The sequence below is a fragment of the Dipodomys merriami genome, unplaced genomic scaffold, assembly GCF_024711535.1.
Source record: "Dipodomys merriami isolate MVZ:Mamm:240054 unplaced genomic scaffold, mDipMer1.0.p SCAF_314, whole genome shotgun sequence".
Lineage (NCBI taxonomy): Eukaryota > Metazoa > Chordata > Mammalia > Rodentia > Heteromyidae > Dipodomys > Dipodomys merriami.
This window is the reverse complement of record NW_027204649.1, coordinates 1,115,921-1,143,355: the sequence shown is the minus strand read 5'-3', so window position 1 is coordinate 1,143,355 and position 27,435 is coordinate 1,115,921. Positions and strand designations below refer to the sequence as shown.

The 27,435-nt window shown below is 48.8% G+C and overlaps 2 protein-coding genes across 6 annotated transcripts in view; one reads left to right on the top strand and one right to left on the bottom strand.

Annotated features, from left to right (window-relative positions):
* LOC138841312 (angiomotin-like protein 1) overlaps positions 1-14,152 on the top strand; it is a 54,755-nt gene extending 40,603 nt beyond the window's left edge. For all 5 annotated transcript variants that reach the window (XM_070041994.1, XM_070041992.1, XM_070041995.1 and 2 more), the window contains 6 exons: positions 436-585; positions 3,790-3,980; positions 6,068-6,193; positions 7,351-7,565; positions 9,372-9,626; positions 10,444-14,152. In XM_070041994.1, coding sequence (XP_069898095.1) covers positions 436-585; positions 3,790-3,980; positions 6,068-6,193; positions 7,351-7,565; positions 9,372-9,626; positions 10,444-10,535 — 1,029 coding nt within the window. In that variant the 3' untranslated portion in view covers positions 10,536-14,152. The remainder of the gene's footprint in view (positions 1-435; positions 586-3,789; positions 3,981-6,067; positions 6,194-7,350; positions 7,566-9,371; positions 9,627-10,443) is intronic.
* Positions 14,153-16,994: 2,842 nt separating this feature from the next.
* On the bottom strand, positions 16,995-27,058 carry LOC138841313 (spliceosome-associated protein CWC15 homolog). The gene is made up of 7 exons (XM_070041996.1): positions 26,971-27,058; positions 25,750-25,888; positions 25,076-25,188; positions 24,104-24,186; positions 22,522-22,629; positions 20,035-20,153; positions 16,995-17,378 (listed from the first exon to the last, which is right to left on the bottom strand). The coding sequence occupies exons 2-7, from the start codon at positions 25,878-25,880 to the stop codon at positions 17,249-17,251; spliced, it is 684 nt and encodes a 227-aa protein (XP_069898097.1). The 5' UTR covers positions 25,881-25,888; positions 26,971-27,058; the 3' UTR covers positions 16,995-17,248.
* Positions 27,059-27,435: the final 377 nt, after the last annotated feature.

Genomic DNA, 27,435 nt, shown 5'->3' with positions numbered 1-27,435 from the left:
GTCCACTGAGCAAGGGCGTCCTGGGTGCCTCCTGGACGCCAGCACTGCCCCAGGGCACGCACTGCTCAGCAGGACCAAACAGGCAAATCCTGTGGTCATCTTCTGCTGACTGCACACGGGGAAAATGGTGTGTGCTGGAGCATGGGTCATTTATGAATGGCACATGCAACATCTGACCTAATGAGCCTTCTTAGAGGCGGAGGATCCTGCGCTTACAGACTTTCCAGAGTTCACAGAAAACAAAGCAGGTGGAGGCGCCTCGGCTTTATCCCAGGAACGTCAGGCAGGAGGCTGCTCCTCACCGAGTGGCAGACTGCACTCAGTGGCATGTTCCCTCTGCCACCCCTCCACAGCCGTGAGAGCCTGCTCTTGGGTCTGTGCTGTTTTGCGTGAACCTGCCCTCAGGTCTGTGCTGTTTTGCTCTTCTCTGTTCAGCTTCGAGAGAAGCAAGCATACGTGGAGAAAGTTGAGAAGCTGCAGCAGGCCCTGACCCAGCTGCAGTCGGCATGTGAGAAGCGAGAGCAGATGGAGCGCAGGCTGCGGACCTGGCTGGAGAGGGAGCTGGATGCCCTGAGAACCCAGCAGGTGAGGGGCCGGGGTCCGTCCCCCGGGAGGCACCCGCGGCCAGGGTTGCACTCTGCGCCGGGCGCGGCGCCATCTGTGTCCTCTCCCCGTGCAGCGTGAGGTTCTGGTGGCTTCCTGTGCATGACCAAGCAGTGCTGTCTGCTCTGAGAAGGTAACTTGCCGCCCGCGGAAAGAAGAGGAGAATGTGCTTCAGATGGCACCATCCTCTTGGTGCAGACGTGATTGCCCGTGACAAGATTCTGCCACATACAGCTTGCTCTCCCTCCATCCCCCTAGAAAACGTGCTCAGTTCACACTGTAACAACACCGCTTTGTCTCTGCCTTCCCCGAAGAGGAAGTGAGACCAGCTTCCCTGACCCTCCGGCATTATTCTGGAGAGACTTGGGCGTGTCAGAGAACTCGGGGTCAGCACCACACCCATGCTGTGTCAGTGGCTGAGGCCAGGACCCAGCCAGGGCTTTCCACCTGACATTCTAAGATCAGTGAGCGCGCCACTCTTGCAAGGTGTGCTGGACACACTGGAGGGGGTCAGAATGGCAAGGAATCCTGTCTTCACTGGAAGCACAGGTTCCAGAGCTAGACTGAGGGCAGAAAACAGCCATGGGTAAGTGATCTCTGCAATCACAATGTCCTTGTCCTTGTCACAAGGTCCTAAGGACAACTGAGAAAATCTTCAGGAGTTCTCCCCACAGTGGCTGGCACTTAACAGTCGATGAAGAAAGGCCATTCTCACCACTGTCGTTAACATCATTGCTGTCAGAGTCATTGAAGCCCTAGAGTGTTCTTTTTCTTTTTCTTTTTTTTTTTCTTTTGGGTCCGGTCCTGAGGCCTGAACTCTGGGCCTGGGCACTGTCCCTGAGCTCTTCAGCTCAAGGCTAGCGCTCTACCACTTGAGCCACAGCGCCACTTCCGGCCTTTTTCTTTTTGCTTATGTGGTGCTGAGGAATCGAACCCAGGGCCTCATGCATGCAAGGCAAGCACTCTACCACTGAGCCACCTTCCCAGCCCCCTAGAGTGTTCTTGATGTCCTCTTCCATACTCTTCATTTACCCGGCTTCTCTGCTGAGGAGTGGAGTAACAGGTAGAGAGAAAAAGAAGTCCACACAGTAGGAACTAGCAGCAAGGAAACTGAACTCACAGTTCTGTCACTAAAAGTTATCTCCTGTACCTGCAATGATGTAGGGCCATGTCAGGAACTGGAAGGAAACAAAGAAAAACAAGTACTTCCTTTTTTTTTTTCTTTAAATAAAGGTGATGGACAGAGGGTTTATAGTTACATAAATCAGGTAGTGAGTACACGAGTCACCCCTTGCTTCACGCTCTCTCCTAGTTTTTCCCTCCTGCTTACACCCACAGGTTGTGTAGTTCAGCTTCAGCATATTATTGAGGGTACCGCTGCTCGTTTGTTCACCCTTTTCCCTCCATTTCTGTTCTCCCTTTGCCCTCCCAAAGACAGATGATGAACACAAAACCATTCTCAAGAACTCACAATTGTATCTTTAAAAACCCGCCAACACAGACCTTAAGGTCGTTGTCATTTCTTTTATAGTCGTCTGTGAGGTAGAAGGGAAACAGTGACAGTGTTTTGAGGGAGAAGAGGGAGGCCAGGGAGGTTGAGGCCAGCCGGAGGTCATGTGGCTCATCAGGACATTCCCTGATGTGGGGACAGACAGAGCTCTGGGTTTTACTGCGGTGTCCCCAGAGCATGCCTGGCACACAGCAACTGTGGACCAGCTAAGTGGGTGTCAGACATTGTCTTGCCTGACCTTCAGTTCTATGTTCTGATCGGCATAGGTCCTTGTGGAGACAGTGCGCTCTCTGTATGCTTGAATGCTGATATTCCAGGTTTATGAAGTAACCCTTGGTGACAGTGAAGAGTTGTTCTGATCTCATGAAAAGTCAAGAGGATGCTGAAAAAGTAAACTGCTTTGGTGGCCACTAGATAGGAAATGACAAGCATAAATAGCAGCGTAAGGAGGCTGTGGCACTTTCTTGGAAAGTGTCTAAAAATAGAGGTCTTTTCATCTTGATGGCCTGGTCCATCTGTCCTACCTGAGTCTAGGTCCTGTCCAAATGGGATTGGCAGCTTCCTCACCAGGTCAAGTAAGGACAGGTGCCTTCTGCTGTTTTCATTCAGTGTTGGACACTGGCTAGCTGCCACTTCCTAGAATAACACATATTTGGAGGCTTTGTAGAATAGAAGCACCCGGTACAAAGAGCCTAAGCCTCCATGCGCTTACTCGGACGAGCCGCTCAGCTGTCAGCGGCTGCTCTGGGCGATTCATGGCTTTGCTAATGTGTTTAAATACTTCTCACACCCTGCAGTGGCTCTGCATTTAACGTGTGCAGCCCCTGGGACTGGGGAGGGAGGGGTACCTGTCTCAGGATGAAGTTGTGCCCCCTCCAAGTGTGAAGGAGCCTGGCCCACATTCAGACAGAGGCCTGCCGAAGCCCGAGACCCTGAGAGGGCCCGTCTTTGCCTCTGGGCTGGAGTTGGAACCGCCTCAGAACCAGCACTCTGGCACTGCTTGTGAGCAGTCTCGGTAAATCAACTGTATTTCCTTTTACTGACAGAGATGAAAAGAAGGGACAGAGAATGAGTTTTCTATGCCTTAGAGATGATGTACTTTCACATCCTGCTGGCTCCTTTGCTTCTCTTCTCAGGCCTCTCCTGGGGCAGGTCTACATCCCATTGCAGACGAGAGCCTTGCAGCGGGGCATGGGCATCTCACTCCCACATCTGTGCCTCCATTTTATCTCCCACTCAGAGGAGAGACAGAGCAACTGAATGTGCTCTCAGGATTCTAGAGGAAGTGCTGAGATCAAGAAGCCAAGACTTAATTCATTGTTGTCTCTGGTAAAAACCAACAGCAATCACTTCTTAGGTTAGAACTTTGAGGCTGTGGAGCCAGACTGGAGTTTGAATCCTGACTACTTCAGATTAGCTTAGAGACACTGGTGGTTAATCCAGCTTCTGCAGAATTAGATAATTCCTTGTTTCATAGCTGAGTGAGTAGTAGTAGTATTAGGTGCGACTAGACAGATGAGGAGGTGTGTGTTAGGGTCGTGTAGTCATACACACTGGAGCCCTGCATGGACTTGAGATCCGGAAGGGTATGTCTGCTCTGTGCAGTTAACTGCACACAGGGGTTGCTGTGGCCTTACAGACATTTTAAGCATCGGGCGTTGTTTCTGCTTCTCCAGAAACATGGAACTAGCCAGCCCGCCAACGTTCCAGAATACAGTGCCCCTGCCCTCATGGAACTTGTGCGGGAGAAGGAGGAGCGGATCTTGGCCCTGGAAGCTGACATGACCAGGTGGGAGCAGAAGTACCTGGAGGAGAGCACCATCCGCCACTTCGCCATGAGTGCGGCGGCGTCCGCTGCAGCCGAGCGGTGAGCATTGTGCACTCAGTCAGTACCCAGACAGCACCAGAGCAGCAGCACCCCAGAGGAAGAGATCTTCTGCAGATCATTGCTTTTTGTAGACTGTAGGCTAAGCCAGGCACTGGTGGCTCACGCCTTTAATCCTAGCTACTCAGGAGGCTGAGATATATGAGGATCACGGTTCAAAGCCAGTTTAGGAAAGTTTATGAGACTTGTCTCCAATAAACTACTCAAAAAAAATCCAGAAGTGGTGCTGTGGCTCAAGTGGGAAAGTGCTAGCCTTGAGCAAAAGGGGCTCGGGGACAGCACCTAGACCCAGAGTTCAAGGCCAAGACCAGCAAAAAAAGTTGCAGGCTAATTGGGAGAACAACAAATAAGGGTATAACAAAGCTTGACAAAAAATGTATTCATTACTCTAGGCACCGGTGGTTTACGCCTGTAATCCTAGCTACTCAGGAGGCTGAGATCTGAGGATCAGTTCAAAGCCCTGGGGCAAGAAACTCCCTGATACTCTTATCTCCAATAAACTACTCAGGATTGGAAGTGGGCTGTGGCTCAAGTGGTGGAGCGCTCTCCTTGAGCTGAAGAGCTGAGGGACAGCGCCCAGGCCCAGAGTTCAAGCCCCACAACTGACAAAAAAGAAAAAAAAAAGAAAAGTACTTATTACCTTACTCATGTAATTGCAACCCCTCTGTATGGCATCTTTACAATAAATTTTTTTTTAAGTTGTAGGCTAGATGAAGAGCGAGGTGATGTAACATTTCTGGAAGATAATTGACAGTATGTACCTTGTTTTTAGTAAGATTCTAGTTCCTGACATCTGTCTAAGGTTTCATTATGAATGTCCCAGGCGTTAATCCCACTGTTGCCAAAAATATCAATGCATTTTAAACAGCATCAAGTCTAATGAGACCCATTTAATAACCTGGCATCCATTCACACTGTGGAATTCCACGTGATCTTTAAGAATGATGTTACCACAGTACATTCTGTGATTCCTGCACCATGGTGCTATGTCACGTAATCCTCATGGCAACCCTGAGAGCAATACTTCTTATTTATAAGTGAGGAAAACAAGTGGTTGGTTCCACACCGTGGTGGACCGTGGGCCACCTGAGATCTGATTCACTTTCCTGGGAACCCTTCCCTGCTGATGTCAGTGCCCACTTTCATTGCTTTACTTTCTCTCTGTAGGCACAGAGCCTAATTCTTCCTGTAAATGCTTGCTTAGAGAGTACTGCAGTCCACAAAGCTAAGTCACAAAGAAGTGTCTGCACCAGCCACGCGGTTCTCCTTGGTCCTGGGTGGCTGGACCCCAGCAGTAGACATTGCTGCCCTCACACAGGGTCTTGGATGCCCCCCCATGGCCGGCCTTTTTCTTTATTTGTCTTTTGCCTAGAGCTCAGGGCTTTTACTTTGGAGATGCTTGAAATCACCAAAGCTTTAGGATCTGTATATTTGGGGGAACCCTCCAATTTCAAAGGGGCTCCCACAAAGCTGTAATCCTAGCTACTCAGGAGCCCGAGAACTGAAGGTTGCAGTCAAATCCAGCCTGGTTAATTAAAGCTAGAGTCCCTTGGACTTTTCTGCACAGGCTGACTTTGAATTCCAGTTCTTTGGATCTCAGCTTCCTATGTAGCTAGGGTTACGTGAGCCATCAATGTAGGAGAAGGGTGAAAGGCAGAAGAAGCATAAAATCATCACGTACAAGGATGATGAATCTGCAGGTGTCCATCTCTGCACATTCATAACTTGCCACAGAGCATAATACCCCGTAGAAAGGGCAGAGGAGTTTTATTTTTGAATGCCATTTTGCTTTCTTTAGACACTGTTGTATTCTGACTAGAGTTGGGAAGACAGGAGCTGGTGAGGCGTGTGTGGGGAGCTTTGGGGGCATGGTGCCCTTCGGTTGCTCCTCCTGGGCACTGCCACCTCTCTGTCCTGGCGTCTGTGGAGCGGGGCTGGGTTGAGAAGTGGAGGCAGGAGGCCGGAGGCCTTTGGGCTCCAGAAGAGGGTGAAGAGCAGAATGGCTTCCTCTCGGTTGCGCCTCTGCGCCACTCCAGCGAGGCTTCTGTGATGTGTGCTCTGTGTTCCAGGGACACCACGATCGTCAACCACTCGCGGAACGGCAGCTACGGCGAGAGCTCTCTGGAGGCCCACCTCTGGCAGGAGGAGGAGGAGGTGGCTCAGGCCAGCAGGAGATGTCAGGACATGGAATTCACGTAAGGGACCGTTGTCCTCACTGTCCAGCCAGCTCTTCTAGAGATTCTCTGCCCTGCTCTGGGGGGCCATGAACTGGAGAGCTCCAGAAACTCCCATCTGCCTGGGGGGGAGAGTGTTCACGACTAAGCCAGTTGCCCCAGTGCTTTTTGTGGGGATAATTGCAGATCAGCGCCAGGGCTGAGATGGAGGCTGTTTCATGACAGAACTTAGATGTCCATGTTAGCTCTGGGTATTCCACAAGCTGGAAAGGAGAAACAGTCATCTCAGTGACCAGAGGCTTTAAGCAAGAGTTTATGTTATTTCAGTGAAAGATGTAGGTTGGTGCTGGTGGCTCACGCCTATAATCCCAGCTACTCAGGAGGCTGAGATCTGAGGATGGTCATTCAAGGCCAGCCCTGAGACTCTTATCTCCACTAAACCACCAGAAAACTGCAAGTGGCTCTGTGGCTTAAAGTGGTAGAGCGCTGTCCTTGAGCAGAAGAGCTCAGGGACAGTACCCAACCTCCAAGTTCAATCCCCAAGACCGACAAGATAAAGACATGTTAGCTAATGCCCTCTTCTGATGGGTTTCAGGTTTCCAGCAGACTAACAGCAGTCACTAGCTTTCCCTGCGTGAGTTGGGCCTGAGGCGCCCTGGGCACTGATGGAAGAGTGAGGCTGTGTGGTAGGCCAGTCACTGCCAGGATCACGCAGAGACTCAGGAGTGTTCACTGCTCTCACGAGGAGAACTTGTCTTCCTCCAGAACCTGCCCATTCTTCCTTTCTTCCCCCTTGGAAAGACATGGTGGAAATTTGCCCTGTTTGGGGGCTGAAGAGTTTGTGTGCTATCCCATCCCCCGCCAGCCCCCATTCCAGACCTGCTAAGTGTGGTCCCTGAGCCGTGGTCCAGGGCAACCCGAGCGTGGGGCCTGGTCATTCTCACCACCCCTCCCCCCCCCCCCCCCCCCGAGGCCTAGAACCTCCCACAGCGCCAGAGAAGGGCAGTGCTAAGCCTCACCTGAAACAGTTTGGAGGTGGCAGATGTTTGAAGATGTGAACAACACTTGAATTCCATCACCAAATTACGGTTAAAGCCCCTCGGACAGGCTGAGAGGAACGTTAGTTTTCTAACCAAATGGTATTTCATGAGGATTATTTTGTTTTGCTTTGATTTTAGTATTAAAAATCTCCATGCCAAAATCATAGAGAAGGATGCCATGATAAAGGTCCTCCAGCAGCGATCCCGAAAAGATGCCGGGAAGATGGACCCTTCCAGCCTGCGGCCTGCCCGTTCTGTGCCGTCCATTGCAGCCGCCGCCGGGACCCACTCGCGCCAGACCTCCCTGACCAGTGGCCAGCTGATGGAGGAGAAGACGTGGAAGGGGAGCGTAGGTGAGCGCACCCTCCCTCGGCCAGGCCACTGAGGAGCCAGAGCGGTGCCCGCACCCGTGCACTGCAGGTGTCTGCGTCTCCTCCTCGGTCACACTTAGGTTGTGGGAACGCCGTGAGACATGGCGAAGCCTGTCAGTTCTAAAAGGGATTCCAGCAGTCTTCACCTGTCATCATGTGTGAGTGTGAACACTGGGTTGAACGTGGGCCCTCTCCTCCGTTTTTCCACTCGCCCCAAGATGCCCAGGGCATCTCTGTGCCTACACCCAGGATTTGGCAGGCCCATGGCGGGGAGCTGAGGACCTTGGCCTGAAGGAAAAGCTGCTGTGTTGTCTGCAGCAGTATTCCCCTTGTTGCTATAATTGGTGTCCGGGTATCAAAAATGGGAGCGAGCCTGAGGGCTCTGCCTCCCCCCCCCGTCACCTCATCGAAGGCCTTGGGAGGAGAGGGAGGCACAGGTCTGCTCCCGGCTGCTCAGCACGCTCAGGAGATGGCTGGCTAGAGGCTGTTCACCTTGTCACCTACTCAGGAGCACCTGCCAGCCTTCCACGTTAACACACAGCCCGAGGAAGTAGAGAGAACGCGGGCTGTGCTCCACAGCGGGTTTACACCACCGCTGGTTCGCCTCCCATTATCACTACTTCTCAGCTGTGAGACGTTAGTTTCTCGGAGCTCCCGTTTCCTTCTCTGTTGGAGAATAAGAGCATGTTGTGTACTTCAAAATGAGATATGTGTGAAGCACTAGGCAAAGACTTTGCTGCTCCACACAGTCCACAGGTACTCGGCATGGGCATCGCCTAGGGGCCAGTTAGGAAGGCAGGATCTCCATCCCCAGAGCGGCGCCCAACCTCCACTTTAACCTTACAGCCAAGTTACATATTTAAGAAGTGGGCCCTGGCACGGGTGCTTTATGAATGGCCGGCTTCTTAACAAGATGAATGAACAAGTTTTTCCTATAGACTTTAGCTCTGGAGTGCTAGCACTTTTCTGAATGTGTGCTGTGTTTGAGCACTCAGGTCCAGCTGTGTGGGAAGCGTTTGAGGCAAGTGAATTCTGCTACACACCATCTCCTTTTTCTGTAGCCAGTATATCTTCTTCCCTAGCCCACCCTTGCCGCAGGACTTCTCTTGAGTCTGGCTGGCATTCTGCTGTGTGGGAGCCTACCTCTTCACCAGAGAGGTCTGGCTCACAGAATAACACATACAGCTCAGGAGCTGTGGGAGACCCGTCCCTCCCCTACCTGTCCAGAAGGCAGGAGGTCAGTGGGAACACACACAGGACCAGAGAAGCATTCTAAGTTTTCTGAGGCACAGGACTTCTGTCCGGTCCTGCTGCACAAGGCAGGCACAGTCTCCGAAAGCTCTGCAGAAATCTCCCACCCCTCGTTCTCTGGCTCTGAGCACCTCTTTTCTGCTTTCTCTCAACCCTGTTGTCCCTTCTCCAATGGCAACAGGCTGAGTACAGCCCTTCCCAGTGGTTTTGTCCCGTGAATAATTTTATTCTACAGTTTATTTATATTTAACCAGGTTAAATATAAATAACACCTCTTGACCCCCTCCAAAAAAGTAAGTGTATATTTTAGAGACCAAACTGAGTCCTTTCTGCTTTTACTCTCTGTGTTTGTAAGTGCTTGGCTAATAAATCATTGAGTGAATTAAGCACTCCGGAGTCAAGAACGAAATCTCGAAGATTAGGATTTTTTTTGGTTGTTTTTAGAGAGAGGGAAGGGAGAAGCAAAGGGAAGGGGCAGGGGGAGGAGGAGGAGGAGGGGGAGGGCGAACGCCACTGCCAGCGCGGTTCTGCCCTCAGGGTTGCTGCTTGGGAAGGAGCACCAGGAGCACGCCCCTGCCGCCCTGCCACCCACCTCTCCAGCCCCCACCTCGGCCGGCAGCAGCGCCCACGCCAAGACAGGCAGCAAGGACAGCAGCACCCAGACCGACAGGGGTGCCCAACCGCTGTGGCCCAGCATGGCCTCCCTCCCCAGCCGCGGCAGACTGAGCACAACCCCTTCCCACAGCCCTCTCCTGAAACACCTAGCCGCCAAGGGGACTGCAGAAAGGCCAGGTACGTGGCAGCGTCCCCACCAGACTCTGAGGGACCAGGGCCCCATGTGGCACAGGAGAAGGAGTCTGATGGGAGCTGAGCACGCTCCAGTCATGCTCATGCCAACACCTTTAGGCTGTGTGTGTGTAGACGCTTGTGACTTACCACGTGTGAAATGAGCACACTCCTTGCCTCCACCTTGGTGGTGTGTGCCGTGTAACTCACCCTTCCCCAGAGGAGGTGGTCTGGGGTGTGTCAGGTTCACAGACATTGCCTTCAAGGTTCTGAATGCCAAGGGCTCATGTCTCCTGCTGGAGAGGTGCCCGTTTCTAAGCAGGGCAAGGAGTATATGAAGGGCACAGGCAGCTCTAAGAGGTGGGGGTGAGGCGCGCCGGTACAAAGTGCCTGTACAGAGCCCCAGCTTCATCAACACCATGGTTCTTGTTGTTGTGCAGGCACTGAGGCTTGAACTCGGCCTACACTCTTGCTGGGCTTACTCCATTCAGGGATGGAACTCTACCACTTAAGCCACACCTCTAGTCCTGTCTTTTCTACTGGTTAATTGGAAGTTAATCTTTTAGATTTCCCTGCCAGGGCTGGCTCCCACCTGTCATCTTTAGATCACAGCCCCTTGAGTAGCTAGGATTATAGGTTCAAACCACCAGAGTCTGGCCTGATTACTTTTATTTGCATTTGAGTCCTGTCACTCAGCTTTTCCCTTTCCCTGGTTATCCACGTAAACCCGTGGCCTTCCTTAGGTATATTCTGTGATGAAGGACACTTCTGGGTGAAATAAAATCACATTAAAGGGTGCTGATATGTTTCTTCCATTTGACAGAGAACTCTTCTGGTCATGGAAGAGGCCGGATCAGCAGTTTGCTGCATAAGATGGAGTTTCCCGATGGAGAGATGATGGAAGTTCTCATCTAACGGCCACCCAGTTTGTACCTGAAATCTGACAAACAAGAAAAGTAGCAGAGAGAGAAAAGAAAGATCAAGATGGTTGCAGACAGGAAACCAGGAAAGGCATTGTCGAAGATTCCCGATTATAAGACTACTCTTTATAATGTTACAGAGAACAGGAAGCCTGCATGACTGCAGAGAGAGGAGAAGGCCATGGATTCTGTTACATACAGTGGAAGAGGAGATGTATGTGGGTTTGGAAACGAAGTTCAGAAGAAATAGGAAATGGAGGCTAACGTTGTAGGTGGGATGCTCTGGCTTTAAGCAGATAAACCCGAACCTGGATGTTTCTTGGAATGCCACATTCTCCTCACTTTTTTGCATGTTTAATTTAAGAAGAACCTGCTAGAAATATCTAGAGCTCCTCTTGGCGTAATTCAGCGTCCCTGTGCCATTGTGGGATATTTTCTAAGTGAGTAGGGTGGGGGTAAGAAGCCTCCAGGGATGGAGATCATCATCTCATTGCCTGCTTGGTTTTCAGGTGGTTACAAGGCTTCTTTCTATTTTCTGAACTAAACAGTATTTTTTAAACAGAATTAGCATGATCTTGATCTTCTTCCATCCTAACTTCTCTCATTTATCTCTGTCTCCACTTTGTTCTTTTTAATTTTACTTTTTATTATGCGCTTTTTTTTTTTTTTTGGTCTGCGTATAAGATGTGTCCCTTAGGCTCGGAACCTCGAGGACATGTCTGAACTGGTCACCCTTTCGTTCCTGACACATCTGATCGTGGCCAGTAGGACAAAGCTGCACGCCGGCTTCCCGGCCACGGCCTCCTTGGTGCCAGGCTGGGCTGCTCCCGGCCTCCTCCTGTGAACTGAGGCGGGTGGGCGAGGAGAAGACTCGCTGTGACACCTTGCATCAAGATCATGGCTCTGGCTTTCTTCTTCTATGCGAGCTGTCTTGCAAGGGGATACTCTTTCTACCCCATTGCATTTTTTTCAAGATAGCACTGCAGGAAATGGATGGTCGTTTGCCAGCAGTTGCTTTGGTGGCCTTCAGATCTCTTCAGGTTCCCCGCCCACTTTCCTGCATGAGGGGCTGGGGAGCCGCCTCACACCCCTTCCCTGGAGCCGTCGTCTGCTTGGTGTGGAGGAGCACACAGGCTTCCCTGCTCATGGGCTTTGAAAGCGGTCAGACCAGTAGATACACAGCATGCTTAGGGTTTTCCAGGTTATAGATGTGAGACAGAAGTGCCACAGAAATAAGCCAGGACCATTAAGGGTGTGGGTCTCTTGTACCTTTGCTGTGATGTTTTGCATGCGACTTCAGAGGCCTTGGCTTCTCTTACAAAGCTAGAAGATGCTGGTTCAGAGAAGAGAACTGAAATAGGTAATAGGGTACTGAATTTTCTCTCTCAATGTGTTTTTCCAAGATCCTTTTCTTGTGCCTTCTTAGAAGAAAGAAAGGAAGCAAACAAGGAAGGGCAAGTCCGAGGTCTGAGACTTTAACCTCTAAAATACTGAAGACAACACTAGTTAGGGCACTTTGCGTGGATAGTCTGTTTTAGGACTGGTCTTTGGAGTGTAACCTGAGTGAAGTTATGGTTGCCTCAAAGTGAGGGTGTAGAAGGAAGACAGATTGAGGCCAGAGGAGAGGAGAGGAAGCAATGGCCGTGGCCAGCCAGCCTGGGCCCGACGGAGGATCGGGGTTGACCGCCTCAAGCTTTGCGCCGAGGTACGTTCGGAGCTGTGTGCTGCCTGCTCTCTAGCTCTTAGGGTCTCACATCCAGCAGCAGAGGACTGTGCAAACCTGAGCACTGGGCTTGCTGCAGGCTTGGGGTGGAGACGGCACAGGCGGCCTCACCCGCAGGACACGGGGATCGTATGGAATGGATGGGGGTGAGGTGGAGGGGCCCTGTCCACCCCCCATCACTCCTCATGGGGCATGTGGTTCAACTGATGGCAACAAACTCTTTCCAAGTAATGTTGAGGACAAACTAGAAAGCATCTATAGATGGGAGGCCAAGGCAGTGCTGTCAGCCCCTCTCATGTGTCTCACAGTATTGTCCAACAGGTATGAGCGGAACTGCGGCCCAGTTTCACCAGAAGCCTGGACACTATGGCACACACAAGCATCAGGCCCTCTTGCTGGTCCTACTAAATTATCAAGCGTTTTGGTTGTCAGAAGTTTGGTGGGGACATGAACATTTTTCAGGGGTTCTAACAATAGTGCTGTGGGCTTTTGCCCATCTTTTTTTTTTTAACCTTAACCTAGTAAGATTTCTTCTTGAGAAAAGGCATCTGTAGCTTCTTTTTTGGGACACACCTCCTGTTAAGCTAAGGGCGTCAGTCATTTTGTCCTCATAGTTTTTTTAATCTGTAAGAAGTGAGAATACAGTTGCTGAGCATCTGCTCTGAGCTCTGGAAGTATGCAGCATCTTGCCTCCTTGTGCTCTGGGAAGAGCGCTAGAACTAGCTCTGTTTCGTGGAATGCGGTGTGTGGTTCTCCGGGAGCCGGGGAGCAGGTACAAGTTTATTCTCCTGACTTGACTGTGCAGATGCAGATGCAGCTCAGAAGGCTAAATCCTTTCTCAGCTCTTCACAGGCAGGAGAAGCTGGGTTTTAAAGCAAAGGCCTAGAAGGGAAGCTGTAAGTATGGAGATAACAGCTTCAAGTAAGGCGTGTAATACCATGCACGCCTGGGCTGGGTCCTACATGTGTGATGTGTATGTGTCACACGCACACACGGCTGCCACACCTTCCAGAGCCCAAGAAATAAGACTAAACACAGAACTTCTAGAATTGCCCATCAATACTAGGCGTGAATGTTTCTCTTTGTGTTCTATTATAAGCACAACCACAGACTATATCAAAAATTATATCCAAAGTCTTGATCATCTTGATTTTCTCAAGGGACATCTGACCATAGAACTTGAGAGTATTGTGTCAGGGTGAGGGGCAAAGGCTTTGGCTTTGAGTAAAGGTATGTCAAAACAATTCTGCTTTAACCTCGAGCGGGCTTTCTGGCAAGTTCAGTGTCTGCATGCTGCCAGTATCACACAGAGGTATGAGAAGTGGTTGGATCAGGAGTCTTGACAGTCACTTCATTGATGATTCTGTAGACAACAAACATGACGGTCTGTAGGTCCATAAAACTAAGTTGCCAGGAAAACCACATCATTTGCCAAAAACCTTATAGCATTTGCAGAACATATTCTGAGCATTTTCTTCTCACTATTTCTGCTTCCGAGAAGCTGATGGCCAAAGGGTATTAGAGGTCAGCATGCCCACCCCATGCCTGCAGCTCATGGTGGCCTTGCTCCTAAGCTTTGGCTGGGAGGGGAGGAAGTGGTGGAGATTCCCTATTTAAGAACTGAGAATGCAGCCGGGCGCCGGTGGCTCACGCCTGTAATCCTAGCTACTCAGGAGGCTGAGATCTGAGGATTACGGTTCAAAACCAGCCAGTCTCACAGGAAAGTCTGTGAGACTCTTACCTCCAGTAAGCCACTAGAAAACCGGAAGTGACGCTGTGGCTCAAGCGGTAGAGCGCTGGCCTTGAGCTGAAGAGCACAGGGACAGCGTCCAGACCGACCCAGAGTTCAAGCCCCATGACTGACAAAAAAAAAAAAAAAAAAAAAAGAACCGAGAAGGTTTTACCCTTTAGAACTCATAGGAATTTGACTCTACAATGCTACAGGGGCAGAGATCTAGATAGTTGCTCCAAATAGATTCTGAGCTTGGAACAGAGAATCTAGTGGTTCTGTTGCCAGTGGAAGAAACTCCAAATGGCCCCCGTGGAGAAGTGCCAAGTACTGATGCATGGATAATCTTTCCCTGCTGGCAGCCTTCTGAATCTGAGATTTGCAAGGGAAGATTGAGGTCCTGGGAGGCAAAGAGAGAGAGGAGAGTAAGAGTTGAGAAGATTGTTGAGGCAGAGAGCTCCCATGTAGATTCTAGAAAGCTTTGCTGAGTAGAGATGCTTTCTCTAAAACCCAGATATTTTGCTTTGCATCTGTACTGCAGTAAGCAGTGTGTGTTTCTGAGGTCTTCCTTACTTCTAAGCGAAGAAATCTGGTGGCCATTGTGAACTGGGGTCTCCTGAGTAGTGAGGGCTTTAAGAAGCCGAGAACAGCCAGCCGCCAACAGCTTCTCCACACCTGAGGCAGACGTGAAAAAGGCTTCTGTGCTTTATAACTGTTGACTTTATTGTTTTGCTGATTTGTGTTTAAGTGATCTCTATTTCATGTAAGGGTTGTTGAAGTATTTGCCTCTGGTCTGTGGCTCCATGGAAGATGAGCAGATAATTAAGAAGTTACCAGAAGTTAGTCAAGCCGGGAGCATGCAGACTTGCCCCCCTTCACGAAGCTAATACATTTCTCTTGGAATTAATGGGCAGCTTTTCCTTTTAAGTAGTGAACCTGTTTTTCATTCAGTAATTGAATTATCTATCAGGATATGTATGTGTGCGAGGTGTGGCTGTAGAACTTGAGTAGCATTTCTTACTCTAAGGGCTTCATCTTACCCCTCTTTGGGGTTATTACTACAGTACTGCCCAAGTAATAAAAACATTTGGAAATTCCTCTATTAGAGTGGCCTTCAGGGTCTGCTTCAGTTTCCCTTCGCAGGGAAAAATCTTCATCCTTTGAGGATAGATTTAAGCTCTGGAAACAATCCTAAATTGTTGAATGTTTGGATGAATAAATACAGATAGCAGTGAAGGTAAGTCACCATTTTTAAGAAGCCTCTTGGTATGAGTCTGTTATAGTGGAAGAAGAGTACTCATGGGCAACTTCTACAAGAGTTATCTGGCCTTGTCTCTGGTCTGAATATCCAGTAGGTATTTTGTAAAGCCAGTCGTACTTAAGTGCATGTTGTCATGTTTGCAGTGATTGAAGTATGTCCTGGTCATGAAACTTGGCTTCCTTGCAGGATTAAGTACTGCCCTCTGCGTAAGGCAGTGTGTAGCGCAGCATTTTCTTATATCAGCTCCTGCTGTTTTGATGCTCAGTATGTTAAATGTGATTTTGCCCAGGATTCTGCTTTTGGATAGATGCCTGTATTTATTACAAGTCAGATTTATCCAGTATTTGAGGGGGGACAGAGGAGGCTCTTGCACATCTGTGTAAAGTTCTGTGTAACAGGGTGAGTGCAAGTGCCTGATTCAGCCGGTAGATGGAAGTCCTGGTGCCACGTCCTCTTCACCTGCTGTTTGTGTTGTCCTGCTCCAGGCATGTATTCTAGCAAACCCTGCTTATCTAGGCAGGTTACCTCTGGCATCTTTGTGTCGCTGGCCTCCACTGAGAGGTGTACCGGTCTGTAGAGTTGGGGAATACAAGAACAGATGTGGATACTGTTGTCAGCCAAAGATTTTCCTATTCTGTGCTGCTTAAACTTGTGCCTTAATCTTGTAATATAATAAATGGATAAAGTAGTAAAGTGGATCCTCTTCCCTCCTTGATTTTCTCTTGAAGCTCCAATGCTGGGTACCTCCGGAATGTTCCACTGTACAGCACAGCAGCAGCTGCTCTCGGGCTAGTCCTCCACTCCTGGGTGAGCTTGGGTGCTGAGCAAGTGTCATGCTGCCGCCGCCCAGGCTCTCTGGGCCTCCTGATGCAGAGAAAGAAGTATGGGCTGTCTCCTCTCAACTTACAGACCAGCTCTTGAAGGGGATTCTGGATTCAGAGCCTGTTGGTGGATACCAGGATGGCTCTGCCGCAGGGGTTTGCCAGTCAGCCTAGAGAACAGGGGAGCTTTAAACTGGTGAGATTTGGGCTAGGGCCTCAGTGACTGAAGCAAAACAGCACAGCATCACACTGAAGGCCCTCAGAGCCGAGACCCTGTCATCCCTGGCTAAGAGGGACTGACTGTGTCTTGCTTTCTAGCGGTGCCTTTTTCCACAGAACCTTTCCTACTTTTCCTGGCCGCCACATGGAAGAGCTCACCAAGGCTGTGAAGTGGGCATCCCTAATCTTCCGGAACTCTTGGATGTGATGTGCATGGTGGTAGGATGGGCATCAGAACCCAGCTCTACCTGACCCAGACACTGTGAACTTGCATGTGAAAGGTGAGTGGGCCCAGGGAAGGCAGTCGAGCTCAGGCTCCTGTTTGGTTTCTTGTCTGTAGTGCTTTTGACTGAAAATCTTCATGCCCTCAGCATAAATGACCAGCATTTGCAGGTTCCCCGCCCCCTCCACTCAGGAATCCTAAGGAAACTGCTGGAGATCACATGGGACCACCCAGGATACTGTCACGCCTCTCTCGCGGGGCTCCTCATTCCTGGGAAGGTGCCAGGGCAAGAAACTGCCCCCACCTCCTAAAAGTTATAGCACCACCGGATAAAGATCAGGCGTTTAACACAGCTGCCTGCAGGAGAAGTGAGGAGAGGAAAAAAACCACACACAAAGGCATTTTTTCTTTGAAATGAAATTATGCAACATTTTATGAAATGCCTAAGTCACAACAAAAAGGACACGAATTAAGATACTTAGATTAAAAATATTTATTACAAGCAGATTCATTTTCCCTATATTAAAAACAACACATGACTGGAAACACGCAGAGAATGGAAACTGCTAAAGCAATACTCAAGTAGTCCATCATCATCACTAAAGGAAGAGGTATTTGGAACTTATAATTAGGGGGCTTATATACCATTTACACAGGGGAGAAGGAGAAAACACTACCAAAAACAGTCAAGCTGATCCATAACATTTTAGTGTTCAAGCACATAAAACTGTACTACTTAATGTATTTCTCCATGAACTTTTTATGAAATTCAGATCGCAGAGTATCATTTACAAATCGTTTGTCTTTCTTCTGATCGTCTACACCTTTTGCACAGTTCTTGAAGACAACATCATCATCCCACCTGAAGGGTAGAAGGAAAATGTGTGTGTCAGGAGACAAGATTACCATGTGCACGGCAAAGCTTACTTATTACACAAAAAGATGTTAAAATGCACATTACTTGACCCAAGGAAAACACAAAGTAATCTAGAATGTTGCTTTATTATAATGAGTGGCAATTCCTAATAGGAACATACAAACTAATTTTGTTACTTATACTCTAGTAAATATTTATTTTATTTTTTCCTGTTTTTGTGTTTTGGCCCATCCTGGGGCCTGAGCTCTGGGCCTGAGCACTATCCCTCCCTCAGCTCTTCAGCTCAAAGCTAGTGCTCTACCACTTGAGCCACAGCACCACTTCTGGCTTTTATGTGGTATTGAGAAATTGAACTCAGAGCCTCATGCATGCAAGGCAAGCACTCTACCACTGAACCACCTTCCCAGCCCTCTAGTAAATATTTTAAAGAAGTTTTTCTCTAAAGAGTATCTGAATTTCTTTTAATTTTTTTCTTTTAAAGACATCTTGAATTCTAAAAAGAGAGAGTACACAGACCTATAGGCATGCTTGCTGTTTTCAGGTCAGACACAGACAGCATCAGTACCATGAGTACTAATGCACCCCAACTTGCTAGGGTGCAGGGCAGGTGACTGAGGATTTTACCCTCGTCATCATTTCGTAGTTATCCACCACAGTACGGACAAATTACTGTTGTTCTTGTTTTCTGAGATGGGGTGCATGCTGCATTCTTCTGCATCAAACCTCCTACTAAGTACTGGGATTCCTAAGTATATACCACTACACCTGGCTTGACACAGAACTACTAGAGCGTAGCAATTAAGGGTCGTATACGACCCCTCATCTATGTTAGAACTCTTGACTGGATTTCACCAAGTATTAAAAGCCACACGTGCATGGGCTACAAAACACAGAACTCCAGAATATTATCTAGAATATAAACTCACACATGAAATACGAAATTGCACATGGGAAACAGGTAAAGAACAGGAGCATCTTTGGAAAACAGTGTTGGTAAAGTCATCACAGCTGCAGTGCACAAAATGGGAAAAGCTCAGCAGAGCAGTATGACCAGGGCGCTCACGCATCCAAAAAGGGAAGGATAAACTACGCAGCCTGGCATTCATACACTGTCACTGACAGGTTCTTCTGTGTACCTCCTCTGGAGCCTCCCCAGCACCAGACCCCTCCGTGCTGCGAAGTCGCAGGGCTCGTTTCCCTTGCCCTGGCAGCAGTCTGGCCAGGGTGGCCCGGCCTGGCTTTCAGATGCCAACTGCTGGGTATCCTTTCCCAACTACCCAGTTTTTAAAACTGACAAGACCCAAGTACATCAGCTCCAGTACCGACTAACTGCAGAGACAGGTCAAGTTACCCTCTCAAAAACATATGTATCACCACCCCAAGGCTATGTTTTACACGTGGATAAATGTAGACATAAACACCCCAAGGCTGTCATATCTTCAATCTGCCTGCCCTGCCCCTCACCCCAATTAGCCTACATTCCTTCCCACTAGAGTTTTCTAAGGGCTCAAGTACAAACCTTGGAGTTTGGTCTTTAATAATTTGTCACTCTGTTAACAAATCCTGGCCTCTGCATCACAAGGGAACAGTTGTTTTTTGTTTTTTTTTGTTTTTTTTTTTTTTTTTACTATGAATGAGTTAAGTAGCCACTGAAGGTTTACTCCAAAAACTTCTGACTTGATAATTGGATAGAATTAGGCTATGTTGGAGGGAAAAAAAGCCAAAGCCTGGAGTGAGGATGAAGAGGGAGCCACTGTGCAAGCAGAAGCAACACAGTGGTGCTGAAATATAACCCATGTAGAGAAGTCAGCAACATCTGCCAATTGCCTTAGACAAATAATGAGCTTCCTCTCCTTCAGCATCCTCTATAAGTGTTCATTTTACTCTTCTACACAATTCCACGTCTCAAGTACTTGTACAATATTTACTATTCACATTCTCTTCTCAGCCCTCCACAAACCAAGTACAGAGAAGTGTTAACATACAAGCCATCTTTACGTCAGCTCCAAGGCTGGCCTCCCCTGGCTTTTAGAAACCTGTGTTCAGGCACCCTGTCAGTCCCTATGCCTCGTGAATAATCAATGTGGTTGATACCCAACATTTACTCCCCTTTTTGCAGTTTGGACTTTGGTACGTACTTGGCAGAAGCTGCCTAAAAGGACCAGTCTCAAAGGAACTTTAGCACTGGGTCTCTACCGAGTGCCCTGAGCAGCAACACCACACACATTCTGATACATTTGCTTTGTTCTGTGTGACCTCTTGTGGGAAGAGACAGCACACGAAAGCCTCTGCTTGTACCTTTCCTCCTTGTAAACAGGCATGTGTCTTGACTACGCTAGTCATAAAGACAGCCCTGTGGCAAGTCCCTCAAATCAACTCTTCTGCTGGATGTCTGAATGTGGAAGGTGGTCTCTGGGACTTAAACAAGCTTTATGGTGTCATGGGGTCAGTTCACTACTGTCTTAGACCATTACAGAGTGCACAGCTGGTTATTACACGTATCTACTGGAAGTGAATTTATCTTCCTTCTTCTGACAAAGAAGGATATCAGTGAGGTGAGGTTTTAAGATGCTTTACGTAATGCACCTTGCTGTACAACTCCCAACCATTACATATAAATCTAACCCCTTACTGCTAGTACCTTCTTTTAACTTTGAAGTTGGCCTGAGGCTGAGATGGGCCCGTGAGGTTAAGAAGAGGGTTTCCACTCAGAATGTTCTCCATGCGAATCCTCTCCTCTTCTGCTTTTTGCTCTTGTTCCTGTCAAAGACAGCAGACTCAAGCTTGCTATGTTAACTGCATGTCCATTTTCTTACGTTAATTCATAAACAACAACAAAAAAGGTCAGGATTGTATGAGAAAAATAAGTGTCAAGATAGGTTTCCCTTTCCTCCTTTCTCTTTCCTTTCTTGATTTCATTCCCTCATTTTGTTTCTTCCGGATTTTTAAGATACACAACAAAAGTCTCACCAAAATAATTTGGCCTAAAATTATTATAAGCCAAACTACCATGCAAACAACTGTATTCCATTAACATGCAACACCCATTCCATTTTGATGTTACTTCTTCACTAGGTAAAAATTATTTTTCTTCACTTTTTTTAGAGACAGTCTTTCTAGGGAGTCTGAGCTGGCCTCAACTCTTGATCCTCCTGGCTCAGCCTTCAAGGCCATGTGATTGTAGGCGTGCAGCACCACACTTGACCTTGTTCTACTTTTATTTTGGCACTAGTTTCTTAACTTTTAGACCTATTGGTAACATTATCTTACACTAAATATTAATCCCACTTTTTTGTTTGAAGGGTGACAAATTAGTGACAACAGATCAAGAGAAAGAAACTGCATGGAACTGATTTGGAAATCAACCAGATCTTCCATATGAGTTCCTATCCTTTAATGCACAGGTATCAACACTGATTTCATTCTTATCTGGAGGTGAGAAGGTCCAACATCACTTAAGATGAACAGCTTTCTAAAAACTACTTATTTTCTTAAAAATTCTACCGATATTTAAAAGCGTTAAGACATTTCTCTCCAAGTTGTCAGAAAAGCAGTAGCTCAAGGACACAATGTACACAATAGATACTACTACTACTAATGGGTGAGACATAGGTCCTGGCCTTCCATTGGTATTTTAGTTATCTGACTGCCACAAAAAAGGAACCATCTCTTTTCACAGTCAAATGCCAGGTACACTAGTGGCTGAACAACCCAATAGTCCCACTTTCTCAGTTTGAGAATGAAATTCTGCCTAAACAAAGCTATACCTAGTCATTTATATATCATCTATGGCTGTTTTTGTAGTGTAATAGTTGAATGGTTCCAACAGGCTGTAAGATCCCAGCTTAACATATTTACTATGTAGCCCTTTCTTCACACATTAACTTGATACAGGCTACTCAGTTTGGAAATGTTCCTTTGGGACACCATTGAAAAAAAGCTGATAACAAAGGAAAAAAAAGAGATGAAAGAAATTAAACTGTCAGACAACTCCAAGAAATACCAATAATGCATGCTTCCTTGTTCAGCGAGATCAGAGTATCTTAAGACTGTAAGACCTTCTATGTCAAGAGTTCAACCTCCCTCAAGGCCAATCAGAGAATGTAAACTTCTTACCTCTGAATATATAGGCAAGCTAAAAGAATCTGGAACAACTGCCTGCTCCTGTTCTGGCAGGCTTTGAACTGTGATCCTCAGATCTTGACCTCCTGAGTAGTTAGGATTACAGGTATAGCTGGCACCGGTGGCTCACGCCTGTAATCCTAGTTACTCAGGAGGCTGAGATCTGAGGATCTCGGATCAAAGCCAGCCCAGGCAGGAAAGACAGTGAGACTCCTATCTCCAATAAGCCACTAAAAAACCGGAAGTGAAGCTGTGGCTCAAGTGGTAGAGCGCTCGCCTCGAGCTGAAGAGCTGAGGGACAACGCCCAGGCCCAGAGTTCAAGCCCCATGGCTGACCAAAAAAAAAAAAAAAAGATTACAGGTATGAGCCACCAGCACCTAGCCTTTTAAATCTGATTATTTTTTTTGACAGCTTAAGCTTCTTAGTTTTGTTGGAAATTCTTTCTTAGTTAACTTACTCCTACTCAGTGTTAGAAGCTTTGAAGATAAGTAAGATACAGTAATAGTCTAAAAGCTCCTCACATCTCTTGCTTTTTCACTGAAGGCTGAAGCTCCCACTTGAGCCACAATTCCACTTCTAGCTTCTGGTGGTTAAATGAAGGTAAGCGTCTCTCTCAACTTCCTTGCCCAAGCTAGCTTCGAGACAAAGTCCTCAAAACTCCTGCGTAGCTTGGATTATAATATGACCAACTCTTAATCTTGAGTTAGACCTCTCCCCCACACCCCACTATGCAATTACAATGTCTAAGGATATTCAGAAATTATCAAATTTATTGACAAAATGTCTCATTTAGGCAAGAGATGTGTATAACTAATGTAAATAAAATAAAAACCAAATATTTTCAGTTTCAAGGACTGGGACGTATTAATAAACAAAGCAGACAATCTCTGCAGAGCTTATATTCTAATGGAGGAAGACAAATTAAAATAAACTATAAGCTATGGTTGAAGATTAAAAAACATTTTGCTATAGAATGTTTAAGATGGGAAGACACTTTGACTTTACCTTTCTGGCCTGCTCCTCAGCTCTTTCTTTTTTAATCTTTTCCAGTTCAGCTAGAAGTGCTGCAGTATCATCATCATCACTCTCCTCTTCAAAATCTTCATCTTCCTCCTAAAACAAAAATAGTGACAATTAATTTTTTTCCCATAAAAATGAACTTACCAAATTAAATATAATAACTATAATCACCAACCAATCAGTCAAAATCAATAAAATCCAACAAAAGCTTATGAATTCTTAATATGCCAATCTCTGATAGAGTATGTGCAAGTTTACATGGCCTAAAGATTTTCCATATAACAGTATTCAAACCAGAAAAGGACTATTTCATAATGAAACATATTGTCTATACCGTATACATCATCAAAATTTTTTTGGGGGGTCCGGTCGTGGGGCCTGAACTCTGGGCCTGGGCGCTGTCCCTGAGCTCTTCAGCTCAAGGATAGCGCTCTACCACTTGAGCCACAGTGCCACTTCTGGCTTTTTTCTTTTTGCTTACATGGTGCTGAGGAATCGAACCCAGGGCCTCATGCATGCAAGGCAAACGCTCTAACCACTGAGCCACCTTCCCAGCCCCTCATCAAAATAATTTTATGCAATTCAGAGCAATTTTCATTTAGTAATTAAGTACAATCAAACATTCAAAATAGGCAATAAATTCCAAAACAAAATAATTTCAAACCAAGAGGCCAGGCAGGTGCAGTGGCTTTCAGATGCTGGTGGCTCACACCAAGAAGCCTAGCTACTCAGAAGGCTAAAGTCTCCCAGATTCTATCTTCAATTAACTAAAAAACAAAACAAGAAACCTGGACTAATAGCATAGCTCAAATATTGGAGTGCTAACCATGAGCAAAAAAGCAAAAAAGCTGAGCATTGCACAAGGCTGAGTTCAAGCCCCAGTTACAAGCATTTTTTTTTTTTCAAATACTTAAATTTCACTTAAAATTAAGCATCTTATTTTAAGGACTGTATCTGTAAAGTCCAGAATTATTTACATACATGCATAAATGCCATCCACGTAAGCCACTCAGATTTTGTTTAATAGAAAAATGCAAATTTATGACTGTTGGGGCCCACTGAATTTTAATGTTAACTGCTGTGCTAATTTCTAACTAAAGGGTGGTGCTGTCACTGAAGTCACACCTCCACTACTACAGTGCTAACGGTTAACCTGCTAGGTTACCCTCCTCTCTAGGCACAGAAGGAACCATTATACACACCGTTTGTCTCTAGGGAACATCATTCCTAATGAGGAAGAGCCTGGGGCAGAGGGTCAGTTTGAGAGTACCTTGTAGTAGTAGCAGTCTAACCTGTCCTAAGTATGTGCTCTAACAAATCGTTCTCCTATTTGATTCTATAGAGATTACACTTAAGTCTTATATTCTTTCAATAGAACACTTTGTCTTAAAATCAAATGAGAGTTCAAGCCCCACGATCAACCCCCCCCCAAAAAAAATCACTGTTAAAATCAAATGATGTCAATGATACATCTGAATAGCATTAAATGAATATAGATCACCGCTTAATGCTAACAGGGTAAGAATATGTTGCTCTAGAGGAATGAAAGCAGAAAACGGGAACATACATCTGTTAGAGGGTCGTCCGCATCAAGGTTGGCAGCAGGAATCTGGTCTAACCGAGGCTTCTTTGACACCGAAGTTGTATGTTCTGGGAGAAACCAACATTATATAGCTTACTGATACAAGTGCTGCATTTCCTTTTTTCTCCGTTTTTATTGAGACAACATCTTGCTATGTGGCCCCTCAAATACTGGATCTTCCTGTCTCAAACTCCAAGTGCTAGGGGGACAGGCATAGACCTCTCTGTGTCCAAATATAGGAAGCTAGAGGCACAAACAGCCCGTATTAAAAGCATTACGATGGCAGGATCATACATCACATCCATAGTGACAGGCACATAAGCCTCTGGTAAATGCTTGTGGTTAAACAGTAAATTACAAAAGCATTACTACTACAACTGAGCCTCTCTGGTAATTCAGGGAATAATTTTTTCTTTTTTTTTTTTTTGGGGGGGGGGGCTGGGAGTGGGCCCTGAACTCGGGGCCTGGGTGCTGTCCCTCAGCTCTTCAGCTCAAGGCTAGCACTCTACCACTAGAGCCACAGCACCACTTCTGGCTGTTTTCTTTTTGCTCATGTGGTGCTGAGGAATTGAACCCAGGGCCTCAGGCATGCAAGGCAAGCGCTCTACCACTGAGCCACCTTCCCAGCCCCATCAGGGAATAATTTTCATAGGCGGGACATGTAACAAAAATACAACTGACACTTCCAGATGCTCTCCAACAGTCAGCTGCAAAACTGACTCTGTAGACAGAAGAAACACTTTGTCTTGAGCTGAAATAGTTACTACATATTCTAATACAGAAATTTTACCATCACCAGTTTTTAAGAGAAAAAGTATGACAGCATACAAAAATGTTAACCCTTCCAATTAGCATGAAGAGTAATACAAGAAGTGAATTTAACCAAAGTGCAAATGATTACTACATGAAAGAAAACCCACATGATGTTATGAGACAAACATTTTGGACAGGTGGTACCTCGGTTTGGACGATCCCTATTTTTTTCTCTTGCAGCAGCTCGCTCTCTCTCTTCCAACTCTCTCCTGAAGTCACGGTTACGAACCTCTTCAGGGGCATCCTGAGTAGTTTGTCTAACACAGAAAACAAACCAGAAGTATAACAACCTACACAGAAAAAAACCACATGGCTATAGCAAAAGACAATTTACAAATGCAACTACCTCCTCCAGTATAAAACAAGAGGACAAAACAATAACCTAATCTGAGTGTTGTTAACAGGCACTGTGATGTTTCCCGTATTTCAGTAAGTCCAAACTGAATCACATATTTGTTCCATGGTATGACTGCAGACTGCTTAACATGCCTTTGGTCTTTTTGTATCAACTCAAGGGCTTGTGAACTAGTGCTGAGAATGTGTAGTCTCTCTGGAATATTACTATTCCACCTATGTACTGAAATTCCTGGTTAACGGAAATTCTGGCAGCACTTTAAAATCACAGAGCAAAACTTCACCACTAAAACTTCTCTTGTACTCCATCCCTATAAAAAGATGGTCATTCATCATGAACATTCTAGCATTCTATTGCTATGAAAACAGCTAACGGATGGAACTCAAACTGATCACGCATCACGAGCATTCTACTTAAGAGGTTGGGTCTTGTCAGTGAACAAGACGAGATGCATCTTCTATACCTGTACTTGATCTTTGTGTGGGAAGGAAGGTCTCGGCTTGAATACTGCTTCGAGAGCTGGCTCAAGTCACCTTCTCCTTTTCCTCTTCCACCCCTCGCGGGTTCAAAGGTGGGCCTGGCGGCAGTAGTCATCTTTTATGCTTGGAGGAGGAACGGTTCCTCAGTTACTCACTACTGTCCACCCTTCCGGACGGCTTTTCCCATCTCACGACCCCCAGAGCTGCCTCGTTCTCAGGAACAGGCCGTGCGGGGCTGTCCCAGGCCGCCCGTCCTCGGGGACCACAGCGGCGGGGCCGGGGGAGGCGGGCGGCCGGCCACGCGGACGTCCCCGTGGGAGCGGCCAGTGCGTGTCGGCTCCGCGGCCACGCCGCGCACCGCCGTCCGCCGGCTGGGAGCCAGAGCCGGGAGCCGAGGCCGCGGCCGCCTCGCCGGCCCCGTCCCGACGCGCGGGCAGCCACGGGCGCCTCCGGGGAGGCGGAGAGGCCGCGGCCGTGGGGGCAGCCGGGTCCTCGCCTGCCCGCCCGCCCGGCCCGGCCCGCGTCCTCTCCGCCCGGCCCGGCCCGCGTCCTCTCCGCCTGGCCCGGCCCGGCCCGCGTCCTCTCCGCCCGGCCCGGCCCGGCCCGCGTCCTCTCCGCCCGGCCCGCGTCCTCTCCGCCCGGCCCGGCCCGCGTCCTCTCCGCCCGCCCGGCCGGCCCGCGTCCTCTCCGCCCGCCCGGCCGGCCCGCGTCCTCTCCGCCCGGCCCGGCCCGCGTCCTCTCCGCCCGGCCCGCGTCCTCTCCGCCCGCCCGGCCCGCGTCCTCTCCGCCCGGCCCGGCCCGGCCCGCGTCCTCTCCGCCCGGCCCGCGTCCTCTCCGCCCGCCCGGCCCGCGTCCTCTCCGCCCGGCCCGCGTCCTCTCCGCCCGGCCCGCGTCCTCTCCGCCCGCCCGGCCCGCGTCCTCTCCGCCCGCCCGGCCCGCGTCCTCTCCGCCCGCCCGGCCCGCGTCCTCTCCGCCCGGCCCGCGTCCTCTCCGCCCGGCCCGCGTCCTCTCCGCCCGCCCGGCCCGCGTCCTCTCCGCCCGCCCGGCCCGGCCCGCGTCGCCGGCCCGCGTCCTCTCCGCCCGCCCGGCCCGGCCCGCGTCGCCCGGCCCCCGGAAGGCTCGGGCGGGCAGCAAAGGAAAGCCTCCGCCCGGCCCCGCCGCCCCGCGCGCAGGCAGGGAGGACGCCGCGACCTCCCGCCGCTCACCGAGGCCGAGGTCCGACGCCGCAGCCGCGAAGCCCTCACACACACACCATGGCGGCTCCTGGCTCCCAGAAGCCTCTGCGCCCGGCACCGCAGCCCGGGACCCGGAAGGGAAACCTCGGCGGATTGACGGCGCCCGGACGGAGGCCGCAGCCAATCCGAAGAGGCCTCGGAGGCGCGCGGCGTGACGTCACGGGGCGGGCCGCGCCGCCGGGGGCGGGCGTTTGAATTGGGCGCCGCGGCGGAGGCCCGGCTCCTCAGTGTCGCCCCGCCGGCGCCCTGGCTCTGCGCGCGCGACCCGCCCGGCGCCGCCGCCGGGAGGGCTGGCCTCGGGCGGCCCCTCGCGCGTGGGCTGGGTCGCGCGGACGGCGCGCGCTCCGTACGTGCCGGGTGAAAGCCCGGCCCCTCCGGCTCGCCGTGACACGCCGGACTCGGAATTGAAGCGGGACTTGAGCCCCGCTCTGGAAT